This window comes from Equus przewalskii, chromosome 11 (assembly GCF_037783145.1).
Source record: "Equus przewalskii isolate Varuska chromosome 11, EquPr2, whole genome shotgun sequence".
Classification (NCBI taxonomy): domain Eukaryota; kingdom Metazoa; phylum Chordata; class Mammalia; order Perissodactyla; family Equidae; genus Equus; species Equus przewalskii.
This window is the reverse complement of record NC_091841.1, coordinates 28,511,483-28,530,670: the sequence shown is the minus strand read 5'-3', so window position 1 is coordinate 28,530,670 and position 19,188 is coordinate 28,511,483. Positions and strand designations below refer to the sequence as shown.

Below are 19,188 nucleotides of genomic sequence, written 5' to 3'. Positions count from 1 at the left end.
ACCCACCAGAAGGAGGTTGGGAAGAATGGGCGGGACACCAGCTGCTGCTCTGTTGCTGCCACATGGGGTCGCTGTGGGCCACAATCCACGCCCTCCGTGGCCCTTGTGTCCTGCAGGGCCCAGGCGGCCGGGGCGCCCCAGCCTCCTTAGTAATGGTACCCCAAGCTCCCCACCTGGCTTTCAGAGATGAGAGGGGCTTCAGAGGGGGCACCCCCTCACCAGTGACCAGCCAGAGCCTCCTCCTCCATGATGAGTCCCTGTGGGCCAGCAACTTGAGTGGAACTCCAGTGGAACTCCAACTTCCCCTCGGATCAAAGGGGACCAAGGAATGCTAAAACTCTGCAAGGATGGGTTTCTGTCTCAGGGGTCTCCGCCTCCTTCCTCCAGGGAGGACCACCTCTATGAGAGGGAGTCCACCGTGTCCCCCAGGTCCATCAGCGAGGCTGCCCACTCTGAGAAGGGCATTGCCTTCGTCCAGACTGAGCAGCTCACATTCTCCATGCCCACCCTGCCCACACTGGCCCCCGCTGCCACCCACCATCCCTAACCCGGGCCACACCTGCCCAGCCTCAGCCCTCTCATCTGAACAATGGGTCCTGAGGCACAATCCCCAGCCCATGGCCCTTCGCCACCCACTCTGTACCATGTTCCTTGCCACCCCTCACCCCTCCATGCCTCAGTTTCCCATTCTATAAAATGGAAGATTTCCAGGGTCCATGGCTTGTATCCTCTGTCCTGCGTGGCCCCTCTCTGTGACCTCAGGGTCTGGGGCAGGTCTGGCCCAGGGTGGTCTTGGACATGCTGTGTGTCCTGGGGCCAGTGGTGGCTATCTCCGCACCCATGCTTGTCCATCAGGGCCCAGAGGGAAGATCCCATAGTGTGTGGGGAACTTGGAAAAAGACTGTCCTGGGGCCAGCAGAGGGACTTCCAGAGGAGACGGTGACCCAGACGGGGGCCCCCCAACCCCCTACACTCCCAGCGCCAGAGAGTCAATCTGGGAGAGCAGAAGCATGTACCCATGTATGTGCACATGTGTGTGGGTATCCGTGTGTGTCCCTGCCCCAGGTGCTGTGTGTGTGTGTGTACGTCTTTGCACATGCGTGTCTCCGAGAGCCTTAGTACCTGGGGCGTTCTTCTGGGGGGATCTGTATGTGGCCGGCACATAGCCCAGCATTTCCAGGTGTGTAATGAGGCTGCAGCCCATGGGGGCTCACAGCTGGGGCAGGCGTGCAGCTCAGCAAGGCTCTCCCCACCGAGCACGGCCCGTCCAAGCACGGGGACGCAGGGAGGCAGTGTCTCAGCTTGCGGAAGAAAGAGGTCCTCCCAGGGAGGCCAAGCCCCCAGCACCAGCCCAGGACTCTGCATCAGCATCGGTGGGGAGCAGACACGGGGTCTGCTGCTGGAGGCCCCTCGGTCCTGACCCTCTCTCCAGCGTGTACACAGCAGGGCTGAGCTGGGCAGGGTGGGACAGCATCCGGATGCAGCCTCACACTGTCCACACCACCCGACAGCAGGGCTGGTGGCACCCAGGGCGCCGTCCTCTCTGGGCATCACTCCCCGGCCCCTGTGTCCCCCTGCCTGACTCATCCATCTCCCTGCGGCCACGGCTGCCTCGCCGCCTCCTGCTATTGAGCAGCGAGATGAGAAGGTGTGAAGGATATGGGGGCACCAGGGACGGGCTGGCAGGCAAGATGGATGAGGGGGCAGGGGGCCAGCAGGGGCCTCGGGCAGGAAGGGCAGGCCAACCGGGGAAGAGGCTGTGCAGGGAGGTGTGTGCATGGCGCGTGTGTGTAAGACAGACAGTGTGTGTATCTGTGCATACAGGAGCTTGTGCATGTGCACACGAACGGTGGTGGGTCCTTGGGCCTTCAGTTTGTCTGTGTGCCCGTGGGGTGGGGTGTCAGTGTGCTCATGCACCTGTGTGTGTGTGTGGGGGGTTTCCCATCACACAGAAGAAAGGCATGTGCAACACATGTGCATGTGCACGCACACACACGCACACACACATACGCACACCAGGAGTCAATAGAACCCTGGGCTGGCCCGCCCCTGGGAATCTGGGCTCAGGGGGAGCCACTGGGACTGGTGTGGATCCTCCACGCGACTCCATCATCTCTCCCATTTCCCCTCTGCCCCCCTGCGGCTTCTGGGACAGGGTGGCACGGCCACACCTCACTGGGTGGCCCCGGGGAGCCCTGGGATCCTCCATCACAAGCACAGAGAACCGCCTCCCCATCTTGCCTGGCAGCAAACCCCAGAGCGGGTGCAGCCTTCCTGCCCCCGCCAGGCATGGGTCTGTGCCCGGGTCAGCCCACCCTCTCCCGACAGGACCCTCCCGGCTCGCAGGCTGGGATCTGAGGCACAGGGGACTGAAGCAGTGGCATCTCTGAGCTGAAGAGAGGAGAGGTCTGCCCGTGGCCTGAGGTTCTGGGATGTCACACTCCGAGAGGGGCAGCTCCTCTGACCCTCAGCCCCCGGTGCCCCCTCTTAGGTATGGGTCTCTGGCAACCCCACGTCCCCAGTGCTAGACTCTGGAGGAGGTGTGTGTAGGGGGGGTCCCACCCACCTTGGGGACTCCAGTTGAGCATGCCCAGCCTAGCCTGGGGTGCTCCTGCCTAGTACTCTGGCCTGGGGGCTAGCCTGAGATGCTCCCTCCCAGAACGGGCTAACGTGAGATCTAGGCAGATGCCCCTCTCTGGGCCATATGACAGGGATGGAATGACCAACAGCACTCTTAACTATGAGCTACCAGCTTCAGGGGATCCCAGCCTCCTGCCTGCCCGACCAGTGATCCGTGTGTGCCCTGAATGCCCAGCCCCGGACAGGCAGGGACAGCCTGGAGAAGGCGTTGGTCAGGCTGGAGAAAACAGACAGATACATGGGCAGAGCAGACACCTGCACCAGAGGTCTCTGACCTGGGCCAGTCTCCTGCCCTGCGGGGACTATGTAGGCATCGTCACCCAGGATGGGGACAGCTTACTGCTCCCAGGCTGGGCCAGCCGGTCCCAGACAGAAGAGATTATGCACTTAGTTCAGTTGGGGAAACTGAGGCACAGGGACTGTCAGGAGGACCTGGCTTCCTGCCACCTAGTCCGGTTCTCCGCCCCTGCCGGCACTGGCTGCTGCCCCCTCACGTTTCCTCTTCCACTTTCCTGTAATCGGACACTGGCAGCCCCAGGTCGGGGGTCTGGGTCCTGGTCAGAGGGCACCACCTCTGCCATTCAGCCCTCCATGCTCTGCCCTCCTCCCGCTATTGTGGCCTCTCCACCCTCCCCGCAGCCCCATCAGCCCCATCCCCTCCAGTCAGCCAGGCCCGGGCCCCTGCGGATCACACAACGCATCCTCAAGATGGGCCTCCCGCCCCGGCACCTGGGCCCATTGATCAGGAATGGCTGGGGGGCTCCTAGCTGGGGAAGGGAGGGAGCCAGGAGGGGGGACCGGCAGCGGGAGAGGAGGCTGCGCGACGTCAGAGCCTTCCCACCTGCCCTCCTCCCGCACAGCACCGCCCTGGAGCTGGACGAGCCCAGCCAGTGGCCGCACACAGTCCAGTCTGAGGGCGTCTTGGAGAAGCGGTCTCGCACATCCCAAAGCCAGGGTCCCACCTGCAGAGCAGGTGCCCGGCTCGGGTGGAGAACCAAGACCTGCGCGATCTAGGAGGGAAGGACGGCCCTGAGCGCCTGAGAGCTGAGCGGTGCTGCTGGACGGACCAGGAGACCAGGAGCGGCTGACCACCCCTCGCAGCAGGCAGGGGCCCCTCGGGTGGCAGCTGCAGCCCGGCCCCTGCTGAGCGGGGCCTCTCCAGGAGCTGGACGTCCGGGCTGTCCCCATGGCAGGTACAGTGCAGGCAGCTGAGGCGGCCCTATGGGTGGGCTCAGGCTCCAGGGTGAGTGGGGCAGGGTAGGGACTGGGCATGGGGACCAAGGAAACCCCACTAGACCCAGGCCCTGGGCGAGGGGGTGGGGCAGGGGCACCCCAGGCTGAGCCCTCAGGTCCTGCGAGGGCAGGGCTGACGGGCTTGCAGCCACCCCAGTGTAAATATGGGGGTGCTGACAGGTGGGGGGACAGAGCCATTTCTGGGTGGTGACAGCCTTGTCAGGCGTGGGTGACCTAGGGCCTGTCCCCTCCGCTCTCTGGGCCTCACCCTTGAGTATCAAGATGGGGGCTAGATGAGAAGCCTCTACCTGCTGCTTCAGACCCGACTTGATGCCAGTGGGACACTGGCAGCTCCTGACCCAGAGGGGCGCTGGTTTCTAGAAGAACCAGGCAGAGGACAGGCCCCTCCCCAGGGTTCCTGAAAGCACTGAGGGCCAGCACACTGACCGGAGTGGGCAGGGGGTGGGCTCAGAGAAGACTTGGGAGCCAGTGACCAGCCTGAAGCCCCCAGGCTGTGAAGCCATGAGCCTCTCCCCTTGGGACCCATCGCCGTGGACCCTGGGCACTGGTATTGGTTATCTGGAGGATCTATTTGCCCCACAGGGCAGCAGAGCTACTGGCAGGGCCTGTCCAGGCGGTGGGGACATCAGTCCATCCACCCTTCATGCCCCTCTGGGGGAGGCAGACCTGATGTGACCCATCCCCCTCAGGGGGACCCACCGCCCCCAGACTGCAGAACTCCCAGGGCCTTTAGTGAGGTGCCACTTCCCACACTCTCTCAGGGCTGTTAAGGATGGGGCCACGGGGCCTGGGCCCCTCATTCTCACCAGGCACCCACTATGCACCAGCTCTGGCCAGGCACTGCCCACCTGTTAGCTCATTACACGCTATAAGGCCCCAGGACTCTCCCTCCCCCGTCTACCTATCCGTCCAGCCAGCCAGCCAGCACCGACATTCCACCTCTGCCCAGGGCGTCCTGTGGTTTTACCAGGCCCTCGGCCCCTTGGCGACTGCTAGAAACTAAGAGTCTCTTTTTCAGGATATTTTCTCCTAGTTTTAAATTTTTAATTGTGGTAAAATACACATAGCATACAAATTAGCATTTTACCCATTTTTAAGCGCACCGTTCAGCGGCATTAAGTACATTCACATTGTCGTGCAGCCATCACCACCGTCCATCCGGGACTTTTTGCATCTTGCAAAACTGACACTCTGTCCCCATTAAACAGTCAGTCCCCACGCCCCTCCCCCAGCCCTGGCACCCACCATTCCACTGTCTGTCTCTATGAATTTGACGACTCCAGGGACCTCCTATGAGTGGAATCATGCGGTCTTTGTCCTTTTGTCACAGGCTTATTTCACACAGCATAATGTCCTCCAGGGTCATCCATGTGGTAGCAAGTGTCAGCACTGCCTTCGTTTTTCAGGCTGAATAATGTCCCATTGTCCGGATAGAGCACATTTTGTGTACCCGTTCATACACTGATGGACACTGAGGCTGCTTCCACCTTTGGCCGTTGTGAACATGCCGCTGTGGCCACCGATGCCCTCGTCTGTTCAGGCCCTGCTGTCAATTCTTTGGGGATGTGCCTAGAAGTGGAATTGCTGGACCGTATGGGAATTCTCTCTTTAATTTTTTGAGGAACTGTTATTCTGTTTCCCAGCGACTGCACCATTTTATATTCCCACCAACATTGCACAAGGGTCCCGATTTCTCCACGTCCTCGCCGACATTTGCAATTTTCTGCTTTGGGTCTTGTTTTTTGTTTTGTTCTTGGCAATAGCCATCCTCGTGGATGGAAAGTAGTATCTCGTTATAGTCAGGATTTTTTTTTTTTTTTTTAACCAGAAGGGTGGAGGGTGGCAAAGCTTTGGGCCAAAGCTCGTGCTAGGATTACAGATCAAAAGATGGGATCTTTAGAAAAAAGCGAGGAGGCCAGAGAAGAAAGATGTTAGGATGGGCTTCCGGAGGCAGGATTTGGGCAGGGTTTCGAGGTCAGAGATGGATGAGAGTCGTTCATAGTAATTCAGAGATCTCCTCTCAGCTCAGTTCTCCTTAAGGGGACCAGGCAGTGGGGTCTCCAGGGAGCTAAGAAAGACCCCCAACCCCCACACCCACCCCCAGGGCCTCATGTGAACCATTATTCATTAGAGGTGTCATTTATGAAGGGCCTCCCATGTGCCAGGCCCTGGGCGTGTCCTCACAAATCCTCACATTGGGCGTGCGAGGCGGGTATCAAGAACCCCTTGTGATGGATGTGGGAACTGAGGCTCCAGGAAGTGAAACAATTTGCTCAAGGCCACAAGGCCCCCTGATGGCTCAAAGATTCCCTGGGAGCCAGAGAGGCCCTGTCTCCAGCCTCCAGGAGCTTTCAGGGAGCATTTACCTCACGAGGTGATGCTGAGTCAGGAAGACTGTGGGAACACAGGCCTGGCAGTCAGGGAGGGCTTCCTGGAGGAAAAGGCACCTAGGTGCAGCCTGAAGGGTGAGGGCTGGCTGGGTGGAGTGGGGCTCTGTGAGGGGAGCAGGGTCCCAGGCTTCCATCCTCTCTCCCCAGCCTTCCTCTCTGCAGGCCTTGGGGTACTTGCAGCCTCAGAGACCTACCCCCTGCCCATGACCAGCTCTAGCTGGGAGCACCGGCTGGACTCCCCGTTCCCATCGGGCCCTTCCACCAGCTCCACAGAGGCCCCAGCTGCGGCTGAGCCCACTGGGCAGGGCCCCAAGAACCCTCGTGTGTCCAGTGTGACGGTCCAGCTGGAGATGAAGGCTCTGTGGGAAGAATTCAACCAGTTGGGCACAGAGATGATTGTCACCAAGGCCGGCAGGTGTGAGCAGCGGGGGTGTGTGTGGTGGGGGCTGGGGGCCGGAGCCGAGTAAGTGTGCTGAGCCCCTCCCTCCCGCAGGAGAATGTTTCCCACCTTCCAGGTGAAGATCCTGGGCATGGACACGCTGGCTGACTACGCCCTGCTCATGGACTTCGTGCCTCTGGATGACAAGAGATACAGGTCTGGGGCTGGCCAGGGGGAAGCGGCTCAGACCTCAGGCGCTGAGATGGAAAAACAGACCCCTACCTGCACTCTGGGCAGAGGCAGGGGTCAGCTGGAGCCGTGCCAGTGAGGCCTGTCCTGGGGCAATAGTGGGAGGCTGGATGGCAGGGGGAAGCTGAGCTCAGGCAGCTGAGCCTGAAGTGGGCAGTGGGCTAGCCTGGGCGGAGTGAGCTAGCCCAGGGCAGCAGGTGCGGCCACAGGGAACTCAGGGCTGCACAGCATTCTTGGAGCCTCTGGTTCCTGGGGTGCGAGATGGGGACAGTGCATGGGCAGTCACGGAGACGGCGACAGCCCCTTCCCCTGTCAGCCTTGGCTCCATGGGGGCAGCGGATGAGGCGCCGTTGGCTCCATGGGGTGCAGACGGGGCACCCTTGCCACCTCGCTCTGCTTCCCAGGTACGCCTTCCACAGCTCGGCCTGGCTGGTGGCAGGCAAAGCAGACCCGGCCACACCCGGCCGCGTGCACTTCCACCCCGACTCGCCGGCCAAGGGCGCGCAGTGGATGCGCCAGATCGTGTCCTTCGACAAGCTCAAGCTGACCAACAACCTGCTGGACAACAACGGCCACGTGAGGCCTGGGTCACAGTGGGGAGGGGTTGGGTCAGGGCAGGGGACACTGAGGTCTGATTGTGATGAAGCCTGGAGCCAGGGCTGGCCGGACCTTTGATGCCCAACGGCCTTGGTGCCTAGCACCCCCACCTGCTGCTGGGGCCAAGTTCACCTGGCTGGGGGTTGGACAGTGGAGGGGACGGTCCAGGCAGGTGGGGAAGTGGGCTGGGGGTGTGGGATTGTCCCAGCAAACACTGTCCTCCTTGTGAACAAGGTTTATGAAACGCCCAGCACGGGCCAGGCCTGTTGTAGCTGCAGGAACACAGCACTGTTGACACTTTGTCAAACACACAAGGTCCCTGGCTCGTGGGGCTCACCTCTTGGGGTAGGGGAGACAGTAAGGATCCAGAAGACTCTGCATGCAGTGTCTCAGAGGGTGACAAATGCCAGGAGAAAAAGGAACCCAGGAAGGGGGCTGTTCTGTTGGGAGAGGGGCTGAGGGGCTGTTTGAAGAGAAGTGGAGAAGGGAGCCTGCGCATATAGAAAGGGGAGCTCTTGTAGCCAGAGGGAACAGCAAGTGCAAAGGCCCTGAGGCTGGAGAATGTTGGGCAAGTTGGGGGAACTGCAAGGAGGCTCCCATGTGGCTGGAGTGGATGGAGGAGGGGTGGAGGGAGGAGAAGAGATCCTAGAGGCTGCCAGGGCTGGTCTGCCAGGCCAGCCAAGGGGATTCTGGCTTTTACTCTGTGCGGGGTGGGAGCCCCAGGAGGGTTTTGAGCGGGGGGTGACACGCTATGGCTCACGGGGGTTGTGTGTGGAGAATGGACAGAGGGGCCAGGTGGAGGCAGGGAGACCAGTCAAGAGGCAGCTGAGGAAAGAGGAGAAGAGGATCCCCAGGAGAAAGAGGATGGTGGCCAGCTGGGGTGGGAAAGGCGGTCCGATTCTGGGACGTTCGGCAGGAAGAGGCGACAGCTGGGACACGGGTGTGAGGGACGGGGGAGCGGCAAGGATGCTCAGACACAAAGGGGCCTTCGACACAGAACTGCAGCCTCTCAAGTTCAGACCCTGCGCCACCATCACAAGAAAGGGGGGCAGCAGGCCCAGCATGTTCTCTCTGTTCCGGGGAGAAGGGCTTCAGCCTCAGTGAGGGGTTGCTGCTGCCCGCCCCCCCCACCCCGTCCAGCCCCTTCCACTCCCCCCACAGATCATTCTCAACTCCATGCACCGCTACCAGCCCCGCTTCCACGTGGTCTTCGTGGACCCACGCAAGGACAGCGAGCGCCATGCCCAGGAGAACTTCAAGTCCTTCATCTTCGAGGAGACCCAGTTCATGGCTGTGACGGCGTATCAGAACCACCGGGTGGGTCGGACCACAGCTCCTGACGCAGCTGCCAGCCCACTTCACAGGGATGGAGACTGCGGCCCTAGGCTTTAGCCGCTACATGCACACAGCCGCCTGCCCTTCCCTCCTTCCCTGGGACTCTGTGGGCATCTGCCCGCAGTCATTCCCCTGCCTTCACACTACGGGCTCTGTGGTTCCTGGGCCGAGGGACTGGGGGTCCCGAGGGGACAGGGTGGCTGAGCCTGGGCCCCATAGCCTTTCTCCAGCTCAGGGCTGACCTCTAATTGCACTTTCTCTTCTGCAGATCACCCAGCTGAAAATCGCCAGCAACCCTTTTGCCAAGGGCTTTAGGGAGAGTGACCCGGACTCCTGGTACCGTCCGGCCCCGGCCAGTTCTGCCCTGCTGCCCTACCCCAACCCCTCCCCCCAGCCCCAGGCGGCTCCTGAGGCCTCAGCTCCTGACCCTTGTCTCAGGGTCGCACCCACTGACTTGTCTTGGGGTCCTGCTGTCTGACTCTGACCACGACCCTTGGCCCAGGTTCTTCACCTTGACCCCCTGCCCCCTTCCTGCTTGCCCCAGCTTCAGGACTCTATCTCCACGGCCCCTGCTCGGCGTCCCAGCCCGGAGCTGCAGCAGCCTCAGCTCCTGCCCCACAGAGCAGGGAAAAGGTTCGCCCTCAGGCCCACAGACACAGAGGGACCAGAGCCTGCACTGTGGGTGGGGAGGGAGGGGACGGCCACAGGGCCTCCAGGAAGGGGCTTCAGCAAGCCCACTGGGCACCTGTGTGGACAGAGAGGTGGGGGCAGAGACTTCTAAGACGATATGAGGCCCAAGGCAGGGACAAGGTGCTGAGAGCAGGGGTGGGAGTGTCAGGTGGGCTTCCCGGAGGAGGTGGTTGCCAAGCTGGGCCTTGGAAGACTGAAGGGTTTGGACAGAGAGAGAAGGTAGGGAAGGAATTCTAGGCAGAGGGGAGAGCAAGCGCAAAGGCTGAGAGGTGGGCAATTTGGGATGGGAGGAGCTAGGATGACTGATGTGAGGGGAGGTCTGGGGTCCACTCAGACCATTGCCTCCCTCAGATCCCAACAAAGCTCCAGCCTCCACCTCCAGGACCCCTGCCCGGCTCCACCATCAGCTGCTGGCGCCCCCTGAGGCTCTGCTGACCCCGGCCACCTACCGGCCCATTACCTATCAGGGCCTGTACCCCGGAGCCTCAAGCTCCCTCAGGAACCCAAGGGCCAGACCAACACCGTACCCTCTTCCCAATCTCCAGGCTAACAGGGATCAGGGGGGGCTGGCCCTCCCAGCTGGGCTGAGGCTTCTGTCCTCCACCACCATGTGCCTGGGGCCTGGCCAGGACCCGTAGTGATGGTGGGAGCCCTGTGGACAGAGTCCTCTTATCCTGGATCCCATCCCCTCCAGCCTCCTCTGCAGAGACCCCTCCCCTCCCAAGGAAAGCAGGGGAGGCCAACCCCAGGGAGGGAGGCTACTGCCCAGAGTCACAGCAAAGCTGAGACCGTGCCAGGCTTGGAACCAGGCCTCCCACCTCCCAAGCTGCCCCCTTCTGCCTTGGGGGTGACTCCTCCAAACCATGCTTTACCTCTCCCTCCCCCCCAACATTAAACGATTTGGCATGGGTGGTCAGAGCACTTTTGTCCTTGGGGGCGGGATGGAGGGCCTCAGGAGAGTAGCCGAGTGGCAGGGCTGAGAGGGAGGCTGGGGTTCCTGCGCCCTGCCCTGTGTGGCCGGATGAGGGCCAAAACCGGCTCAGAGAGGCACCGGGACCTGTTCACAGTTACACAGCAAGGCATGGCCGACACCTGCCGTCTAGGTGCGGTGCGCAAGGCTGGGCTCGTCTGGTCTGGTCCTCGGAGGGATGCAGAACCACGAGAGGCCAAAGTGGGGGTGGGGGAGAGATGTGAGACTGCGATGAAGAGAAAGCGACACTTAAACCAACACCTACAGAGCAGAGATTGCAGGGCAGGGGGAGGGAGACGAGCTCCGGCGGAGGCAAAGCAGGGCAAAGGTGCTGGAGTCGGGCCCCGGGAGTGGGAGGGCGGCGCGCGACACCCCGCGGAACCGGGGGAACGGGCTCGGAGGGAGGCCGGGCCGGTTCTCCCCCAGCGGCCCTGACGCCCTCTGCCTCCTGGAGGGGCGCCCCACGGCGCCCTAAACGCCACTCTGCGCATCCTGAGCACTTGGTGAGGGCCCCTAGGAGGGCGACGGACACACGCGGGCGCGAAGGGACGCGGGGCCTCAACAGCCAGACACCCTGACTCCCAAACCCCACAGTCACAAGGGCCGGGGCAAGGCGGCCAGGCCAGGACCCAGCCGAACTGCTGCACGCGTTCTGGGACACGCTCAGCCGACCTTGCACCCAGCTCCGCCCCCGGCCGGAAGCCCAGGCTACCGGGCCCCGCCCCTTCCGGCCCCGCCCCGCCCCGCGGAGGGTCCGGCGGGGTCCCGCCCCCTTTACAGGCCCCGCCCCTCGTCGGTGAGTTTCGAAGCTGGAGGGGCGGGGCGTTCCCGCCGACTCCTCCCGCAGCCCGCCCGGGGGCCCGAGAGGCCGGGGATCGTTCGCGCCGCCCCGCCCCTTCCCGCGCCCGGTTCCGCGCCCTAGGTGTCCCGGCCGCGTCCGGCGGGACATGCTGCCCGACTGCCTGTCGGCGGAGGGCGAGCGGCGCTGCCGGCGGCTGCTGGCGGGGGCCACGGCTCGGCTCCGCGCGCGGCCCGCTGCGGCCGCGGTGCTCGTGCCGCTGTGCTCGGTGCGCGGGGTCCCGGCGCTGCTCTACACTCTGCGGTCCAGCCGCCTGGCCGGGAGGCACAAGGGTGATGTCAGGTACACCGGCCGGGAGCTCCTCTCCCTTCTAGGAGGCTCCCGGAGACCGCGGGGACCGAGGGCAAGGCACTTAGCCTCCCCGAGCCTCGGTTTCCGCCTCTGGAGAATGGGTCTGGCGAGAGCCCGTCCGCCCGCGGGCTGCGGCGGGGAGTCGGCGACCGGCGCGCCTCCGCCCAGAGCCTCGAGCCCCGGGTGCTCCTGTCCGGGTGCCGCACCACCTCGGGCCGGGACATCTCTCTGAGCTGTGTCCCCATCTCTAAAAAGGCAGGACCCCGCCCCCTGCCGGCGATTATAGGGACATTCGAGTTCCCGAGCCGAGGAAGCGAGCGGGCCGGGCTGCCCGGTTTCCCGTCCTGGCCCTGCCCCCGGCGGGAATTGAGAACACCCTAGAGTCAACGTCGGCACCACTGGGGCCACCCTAGGCAGAATTTGGGGGTCTGAGCCCCAGGCCCTTCTTGCCTCCCCTGCTAGACCCCCAGGGACTCTCCCCATTACCCCCATTGCTCAGGAAGTTAACTGAGCCTCCAGAGGGCACGAGGCCTGCCCCAGGCCCCACAGAGGCAGACGTTGCCTAGGGGGGTCACGGCCCTCTTCCCCAGCCAACACCCCCACCCCTCCATGGCCGCGACACCCCAAGGACCACACTCCCTGTGCCTGTTCAGTTTCCCAGGCGGCAAGTGTGACCCCGCTGACCAGGACGTGGTACACACCGCCCTGAGGGAGACCCGCGAGGAGCTGGGCCTGGCTGTGCCTGAGGAGCATGTATGGGGCATCCTGCAGCCAGTGCACGACCGGGTGAGCCCGCCAGGCCCTGAGGCCACCGCCAGCCCTTACCCAGCCAGGAGCTGGGACCTCAGGGTCTCCCGCAGGCATAGGGTGTGGAGGAGCACGCCAGACCCCTACCTGGCAGTCCTATTTCATCCCCACACAACCCCTCGGGGATGGCCAGGGGTCTTTTATCCCCTTTCACAGCGGGTCCGGAGGCTCACGTCCAGGGTGTAGGTGGCCCCCGGATGGCACAGTGGGTCTTCCTCGCAGGCTGCCCTCCGCAGCCCCACCGAGGTCATGCCTCCCCTGACTGCCTGTCCTCCCGCCCCAGGGGAAGGCCCCCGTGGTGCCGGTGCTTGCCAGCGTGGGCCCACTGGATCCCCAGAACCTCAGGCCCAACCGCGAGGAGGTGAGCGGGGGAGGCTGGGACCGGGGGGTCCCGATGCTGGGGGGCTGCAGCGGCCAGTCCTCTGTCACCCTCCCGCTGCCTCCTGCCCGCAGGTGGACGAGGTGTTTGCACTGCCCCTGGCCCATCTGCTGCAGGCACAGAATCAGGGCTACACCCACTTCTGCCAGGGCGGCTGCTTCCGATACACGCTGCCCGTCTTCCTTCATGGGCCACACCGTGTCTGGGGGCTCACGGCTGTCATCACCGAGTTCACCCTGCAGCTGCTGGCACCTGGCGCCTACCAGCCCCGCCTGGCCAGCCCTGAGCTGCCCAGGGGCTGAGGCCCGGCCCTCAGCAGCCAGCCCCTGCCTTCGCCCTGCCAGGCCAGCTCCACCTCAGGATTGAATAAAGAGCCTTTACACCACTCTGTGGCAACTGTGTCTTCTGCCCTGGGCCCCTGGCTTTGGCAGACCCCACCAGACAGGTGGCCTCCTGGCTGCAGTGCCTCTGGCCAATCGCACTATTACCCTCAGCCGTGGGCACTCACTGTGATGCTTACTGTATGCCAGGTACCGGGTGTCATTTCTCTCTTCACCCTCACCACAGCCCCATCAGGTGAGGCCAGCGCTGTCCCTGCCTGGTGAGACGGGCTTCTGGAGGACAGATACCTTGCCTGAGGTCACCCCAAGAAGGGGTTTGAACCCAGCCCGCTCTGAGTCCAGAGCTCTCAGCCGCCACGCTGGATAAGTGTCAGCCCACGCCTCCTACTCCCCCTCCATGCCTGCTGACCCTGCGGCCTCGCTCCTACCAGTGTCAGGTGCGGTGCTGGAACCACATCTGCAGACCGGCCAGTTGCTGTCCTGCCCTCTGCCGGGAGGTTCAGTCGGGGGGAGACCTTAGAGCAGCTCACACAGATAATCGTGTGATTGCACATTCATTAATCACAGATAACAGTGGGACTATACATCAACTATGTAGACCAGGGTTCTGAGAGAGAGAGTTGAAAGGGTGAGCGGTCTGACCTTGACATGGTGATCTGGGAAGACTTCTTGAACAGTATTAGCCAGGACGAGTGAAAGAAAACTCCACCCCCAAGCTGACTTTGCCAAAAGAGGAATGGTGGTTACAAAAACTCTAGAGATAAACTAGCTTCAGGCATGGCTGGATCCAGGGGCTCAGGGGCACTCTTTCTCTTTCTGTGATCCCACTGTGTTGGCCTCACTCTCAGAAGCATTCTCTACTCCACAGGGATGAGAGGTGAGGAGAGGGCAACAGCTCTAGGTTGGCACGGGACTGGCGTCCCATCAACAGACAACAGAGCTGACTTTTCTCAGCCAGTCTCACCCAGAATTGCACTTTATCTGCCTCCCTTGTGTCACATGGCCTTCCCTGGGATTGCCACATGGCCTGCTGGATTTGGAATTTGTTGATGGCAGGGCCTGGCGCACCGGCCTAGGGAGGAGTGTGAACCTCCTGGACTGAGAGTACAGAAAGGGTGGCCCAAAGGACCACTGGGAAGAGAGGGAAGGGAAGGCTGACCTGGTAAAAACCAGCCAAGTTCCCCTGCAGGGAGTGGCCTTGACACCAAAGGTGAGCTGGAGCGGGGCCAGGTCAAAGGGCAGAGGAGGCAGTGGGGCAGAAGGAGCAGCACATGGGTGTGCAAGGGAGCCAAGAGCAATGTGGAGGGGGAAGGAGGCCCACCACGCAGGGGGCCGCTGTGAGGTGGGGACCTCATTCCAAGCCAGGAGAAGGGGAGGGGGGTGAGGGGATTCGTGTTTAAAAAGCTTGAGCTGGCTACTGCAAGAGGACCAGCTTGCAGATGCCCTCCTCCCTGGGTGCGCCCTGTCCGCCCAGACACCTCCCCCTCCTCCTGGGGGCCCCCCTCCTACCAGGTACCCCCATCCTCCTAGGTGCCCCCCACACGCAAGCACTCCCATCTCACCTTCCCATGCGCCTCCCCCACACCTCCCAAAGTGCCCCCGCACCCCTCCCCCTTCTCACACACCTCCCCACATGCTCCCTCCGCTGCACCCCTTCCGGCTCACCTCCTGCTTCCTCCCCACACACCCCTCCCATTGCCCCTCACACCCCTTGTGTCACCTCTGGCCCTCCAGCCTCCTCACTTGGGAGCAGGGCCACATGACAGTGGTAAAAATAACTCTGTCTGATGGTGTGTGAATGGGGAGGGGAGCTAAGGGAGGCTGGGCCCCCACAGTAGGGAAGGGAGCCTCGGGGTTGAGGGCAGGGAGGTGGCGGTCTCCTGAGCTCTGGAGTTCAGTTACGAGCCCCCCCCATTCCTGCCCCCCCCACACTCCTGCCCACCCGCCCCCCCAGCCTTGCTTACACGGCTGCCTCTGGCAGGCGCGCAGCTGGTGCCAGCAGTGAACCAGAGCAGCTGGAGGAGCTCTCATAGGGTAAGCAGCCCAGCGGGCCTGACCGCCAGCACACTGGGTCCCCCTCCAGGCTGGGGCCCCTACTTCTCCCCCACCCACCCACCTTGACCCTGCACTCTGTCCTCAGGTCCCAGCTGCCAACCAGGACCAGCCCCCGCCCCCCCGCCCCCCACCGCCTGCTGTCGGCGCCCTCAGTGGTGCTCCTTCATCCTGTCTCACTGGCCTGGTGCGTGCCCCTCATCTCTACTCTGCGGGGGCTTCTCTGAGTCCCTGTCCCCATGTCTGAGCCCCCATGGCGGGCACGGCGGCAGCGAGCAGGGGGCGGCCACAGCGGGTGAGCATGCAGGAGCACATGGCCATCGACGTGAGCCCGGGTCCCATCCAGCCCATCCACCTCATCTCTGACTTCTTCCCGCACTTCTACCCCTTCTCGAGGCCCACCCTGCGCGCCCCAGGCCCGCGCCCTGCAGTGACCCCCGCCCTCCGCTCTGCACCTCAGCCACAGCCCGATCCAGAGCCAGAGGGAGACTCAGACGACAGCAGTGAGTAGCGGCGGGAGACAAGGGGGACACCTGGGCCCAGCCCAACCACCGGGGAGGGCAGGGCAGGAGGCATGGTGTCATGGGGGGCGAGGGAGGAGCTGACCCTGCCTGCCACCTGCCCTTAGCTGTCCTGGGCACCCTCGAGTTCACGCTGCTTTTTGATGCGGACAACAGCGCCCTGCACTGCACGGCTCATCGTGCCAAGGTGAGGATGGGGGCAGGGGTCCCTGGCCCATGGGCCTGGGACACAGGCCTGCCGCACATCCACTGTCTGTTCTCAGGGCCTCAAGCCACCGGCCTCAGGCTCTGTGGACACCTACGTCAAAGCCAACCTCCTTCCGGGGACCAGCAAGGTGAGAGCGAGCCCCAGCCCCTGCCGCTGTCCCCGGGCCACACACCAGCGTGGAGCACCCACCTGGCCCTGCCCTGCTCCTCCCCATCAAGGCCCAGACGTCAGGCATGGAGCTCCCCATTGCTGGGATGTGCAACTGGGGGCCCTATCAGGGAGGCGGGCCAGCGTGGGTCCCTGGGGCCCGAGGAGGCCCTGACCCACCTGCCTGGCCCCCAGGCCAGCCAGCTGCGGACACGCACGGTTCGGGGCACCAGGGGCCCTGTCTGGGAGGAGACACTCACCTATCACGGCTTCACCCGCCAGGATGCCGGGCGCAAGACCCTGCGGTGAGCATCGGGCTGGGCCTCCAGAGGGCAGGGTGGAGGGGGGCTTGCCTGGCCAGGTCTGACGTGCGTGGCCACCAGGCTGTGCGTGTGTGAGGACCCCCGGCTGCGGCGACGGCGGCGGGCGCCTCCCCTGGGGGAGCTCCGGGTGCCCCTGAGGAAGCTGGTGCCCAACCGAGCCCGCAGCTTCGATGTGTGCCTGGAGAAGCGGAGGCTGGTGAGTGGGGCGGCGCCGGGGTGGGACTCTGGGGGCCGGGGACCATATGAAGGGGGAGCTGGAGAGGGGAGGGGCAGGGAGGGGGCCTAGGCAATGTCCAACCAGGGTGACTGGGCTCTCTGTTTTTTCAGACCAAGAGGCCCAAGAGCCTGGACACGGCCCGTGGCATGTCCCTGTATGAGGAGGTGGGTAGGACAGTGGGACCCAGCAGGGATGGAGGTGGGCAGGCCTGGGGTGGTCCAGGCTGGAGTGGGTTAGGCAGGGACAAGGGTGGGCTGGGTAGGGGTTCAGGCCCACGTGGGCTTGGAGAAACGGCGGCCATTTCCCTCATAGGCCTTGTGAGCGCTCATAGCCCTGGGGAACAGCCAGTTCCCAGTGGCTGGTTGGAGAGGGTGACTCCCCTGCCAGGGCAGCCCAGACTTGCTGTGGAGCCCTGGGACAGCAAAGCCCTCAGTGGGCAGAGGTGCAAGCCACCATGAGGCAGAGGCCGAAACTGGGGGCGTTTGTCTGTGGCCCCACCTGGGAGGGCAGGTCAAGGTCCAGGAGACAACGCACAGGGGTGGGGCTCCCTGGCTGCTAGGTCAGCCCCAGGGGCAGGTAGCCCTAGCCAGGCCCTTGTCAGGAGGCAGCGAAGGTGACTACAGGGGGCCCCAGGGGAGACCAGAGACCTGGCCAGAACCCCTGGGGCCCGGCAGGGACGTGGCATCCGCAACGTGGTGGCTCCTCTTGGACAGAAGGGCCAGTGCTGCTGCCCTGCCCCCTGGTGGAGCCACAAGTTGGTGCAGCTGCCAGTTAGCCAAGGCCAGGCAAGTTCCAGCGAGGTGGGGCCGGCACCCTGCGACAGCCACTTCCTGTCCAGACCCCAGATGCCGCAGCACCAGGGTGCACAGCGGTCACTCACGGGGCCCTCCCTCACTGAGAACTGGCTGCGAGCGAGGGGGCTGGGCTCCCTGCCAACCGAATCCCATCCTCCATTAAGTGTGGGAGCAGCACGTTCTTCCCAGGCGTCCTCCGAATCCTTTCGGAAGCACCAGGACCAAGCATGGCAGAGGACATTCAGAATCTGGTCCCTGGGGGACAGGGGGTGACAGGGTGGTTTTGTAGCTGAAGAGACCCACACGTCCCTGGGGAGAGCACAGCCTCTTAGAGCTGCTTCTGTCACGGGGGCTTGCCTTGCCGGAGGGTGGTTGTAGGCACTCGGTGCGAGGCCACTTAGGAAGCTCATGGCACATCTGTGGCACTCAAGAGACATCGCATCCCTTCCCCTCCATGACAAAGATGCACCGAACTGACCAGTCACGTGGCCTGGGCAAGCCCCTCCCCTTCTCAGGCGCTGGAGGGTACAGCTGACCTGTAAGTTCTCTTCCAGGGCACTAGGCCAGTGACTGATTTTGGAAATTGAATCATGAAAAGAAATCGTTGACCCCTGATTTCTTTGCAGCCAGTCTGAGTTCTCCCATCCTGGCTGACACGCCTGGGTGGGGGGCTTTGGGCCACACCAGGCCTGACCCCCACCTACCCCTGCAGGAGGAGGTGGAGGCAGAGGTGGCCGAGGAGGAACGTGGGCGCATCCTGCTGTCACTGTGCTACAGCTCTCAGCAGGGTGGCCTGCTGGTGGGCGCGCTGCGCTGTGCCCACCTTGCCCCCATGGATGCCAACGGCTACTCGGACCCCTTCGTCCGCCTGTGAGTGCAGACAGGTGGGCAGAGGGGGCCCACCTCTCCAGAGCCACATCTAACCCAACCCCATCCTCCCCAATCAGTTTCCTGCATCCAAACGTGGGCAAAAAATCTAAATACAAGACCAGCGTTCGGAGGAAGACCCTGAACCCCGAGTTCAATGAGGTAGGACAGCGCCAGCTGGAGGCCGTCCTGGCCTCTCGGGGGTGGCAGAGGTCAGCGTCCTGGCTCAGGCAGAAAGTGGAGGTCCCAGTTAACCTGAGCCACTCACCTGCCTGAGCCTGTTTCTGAAGCTCTGAAGAACCCGAGGCCACCTCCTTCCTACCTTTGTGCCCCCGGCCCCCCCACAGGAATTCTTCTACGCAGGCCCAAGGGAGGAGCTGGCCCAGAAGACGCTGCTGGTGTCTGTGTGGGACTACGACCTGGGCACGGCGGACGACTTCATCGGTGAGTGGGAATGCAGGGGAGCTGGGGTGGGGGCCTAGTGGGCTCCCACATGGCTCCTGACCCATCTCCCAACCCAGGCGGGGTGCAGCTGAGTAGCCGGGCCAGTGGCGAGGGCCAGCAGCACTGGAGTGAGTGCCTGGGCCACAGTGACCGCCGGCTGGAGCTGTGGCACCCGCTCGATGGTGCACCCTTCCAGCTCAGCGACTAGCAGGGGTGCCCAGCTCTGCTCACCGCCCCTCACTCAAACTGACCCACGGATGTCTCCACGGAGCTGGGAGGACCTGGGGCTGCCTCACCCACCGTGCCCAGTCCCTAGTCAGATTGTTTCCTCCCTTCCCATCCTTCAAATTCACCCCACTGTCGGATCATGAATCAAGAATAAACCTCTCCTCTGAACCAGACCAGAGAGCCTGTGCTTTCCCAGCCCCTCGCCT

General features: G+C 63.3%; 3 protein-coding genes across 18 annotated transcripts; all 3 read left to right on the top strand.

Moving 5' to 3' along the window:
• The first annotated feature begins 6,487 nt into the window (after positions 1–6,487).
• TBX10 (T-box transcription factor 10) lies at positions 6,488–10,172 on the top strand. The gene is made up of 7 exons (XM_070564647.1): positions 6,488–6,699; positions 6,778–6,879; positions 7,317–7,488; positions 8,671–8,826; positions 9,113–9,180; positions 9,389–9,477; positions 9,886–10,172. The coding sequence occupies exons 1-7, from the start codon at positions 6,488–6,490 to the stop codon at positions 10,170–10,172; spliced, it is 1,086 nt and encodes a 361-aa protein (XP_070420748.1).
• Positions 10,173–11,289: 1,117 nt separating this feature from the next.
• On the top strand, positions 11,290–13,225 carry NUDT8 (nudix hydrolase 8). Its single transcript, XM_070565635.1, has 4 exons — positions 11,290–11,645; positions 12,308–12,440; positions 12,745–12,822; positions 12,915–13,225. The coding sequence occupies exons 1-4, from the start codon at positions 11,452–11,454 to the stop codon at positions 13,140–13,142; spliced, it is 633 nt and encodes a 210-aa protein (XP_070421736.1). The 5' UTR covers positions 11,290–11,451; the 3' UTR covers positions 13,143–13,225.
• A 963-nt stretch (positions 13,226–14,188) lies between these two features.
• On the top strand, positions 14,189–19,155 carry LOC103543519 (double C2-like domain-containing protein gamma). 16 transcript variants are annotated; one of them, XM_070565622.1, is made up of 13 exons: positions 14,189–14,391; positions 15,163–15,215; positions 15,322–15,528; positions 15,630–15,736; positions 15,862–15,941; positions 16,018–16,089; positions 16,305–16,414; positions 16,493–16,628; positions 16,760–16,813; positions 18,156–18,313; positions 18,391–18,472; positions 18,658–18,754; positions 18,832–19,155. In XM_070565622.1, exons 3-13 carry the CDS (start codon positions 15,473–15,475, stop codon positions 18,960–18,962), a joined length of 1,083 nt encoding a protein of 360 aa, XP_070421723.1. In that variant the 5' UTR covers positions 14,189–14,391; positions 15,163–15,215; positions 15,322–15,472; the 3' UTR covers positions 18,963–19,155. The 16 variants fall into 16 exon arrangements, with proteins under 16 accessions (XP_070421723.1, XP_070421719.1, XP_070421728.1 ...); XM_070565623.1 differs by having other exon boundaries at positions 14,214–14,391; positions 15,136–15,215; XM_070565618.1 differs by having other exon boundaries at positions 14,199–14,391; positions 15,322–15,736.
• The last annotated feature ends 33 nt before the right edge of the window (positions 19,156–19,188 follow it).

Excerpts from the sequence above, each read along its gene's own strand:
- NUDT8 (XM_070565635.1), top strand. The coding sequence starts at position 11,452 with ATGCTGCCCGACTGCCTGTCGGCGGAGGGCGAGCGGCGCTGCCGGCGG. Across the intron at positions 12,441-12,744 it reads TGCAGCCAGTGCACGACCGG|GGGAAGGCCCCCGTGGTGCC; the intron begins GTGAGCCCGCCA and ends CTCCCGCCCCAG. Across the intron at positions 12,823-12,914 it reads TCAGGCCCAACCGCGAGGAG|GTGGACGAGGTGTTTGCACT; the intron begins GTGAGCGGGGGA and ends TCCTGCCCGCAG.
- TBX10 (XM_070564647.1), top strand. The coding sequence starts at position 6,488 with ATGACCAGCTCTAGCTGGGAGCACCGGCTGGACTCCCCGTTCCCATCG. Across the intron at positions 6,880-7,316 it reads CTGGATGACAAGAGATACAG|GTACGCCTTCCACAGCTCGG; the intron begins GTCTGGGGCTGG and ends TCTGCTTCCCAG. Across the intron at positions 9,181-9,388 it reads GAGAGTGACCCGGACTCCTG|CTTCAGGACTCTATCTCCAC; the intron begins GTACCGTCCGGC and ends TGCTTGCCCCAG.
- LOC103543519 (XM_070565618.1), top strand. The coding sequence starts at position 15,487 with ATGGCGGGCACGGCGGCAGCGAGCAGGGGGCGGCCACAGCGGGTGAGC. Across the intron at positions 15,737-15,861 it reads GGGAGACTCAGACGACAGCA|CTGTCCTGGGCACCCTCGAG; the intron begins GTGAGTAGCGGC and ends ACCTGCCCTTAG. Across the intron at positions 16,415-16,492 it reads GCCGGGCGCAAGACCCTGCG|GCTGTGCGTGTGTGAGGACC; the intron begins GTGAGCATCGGG and ends CGTGGCCACCAG.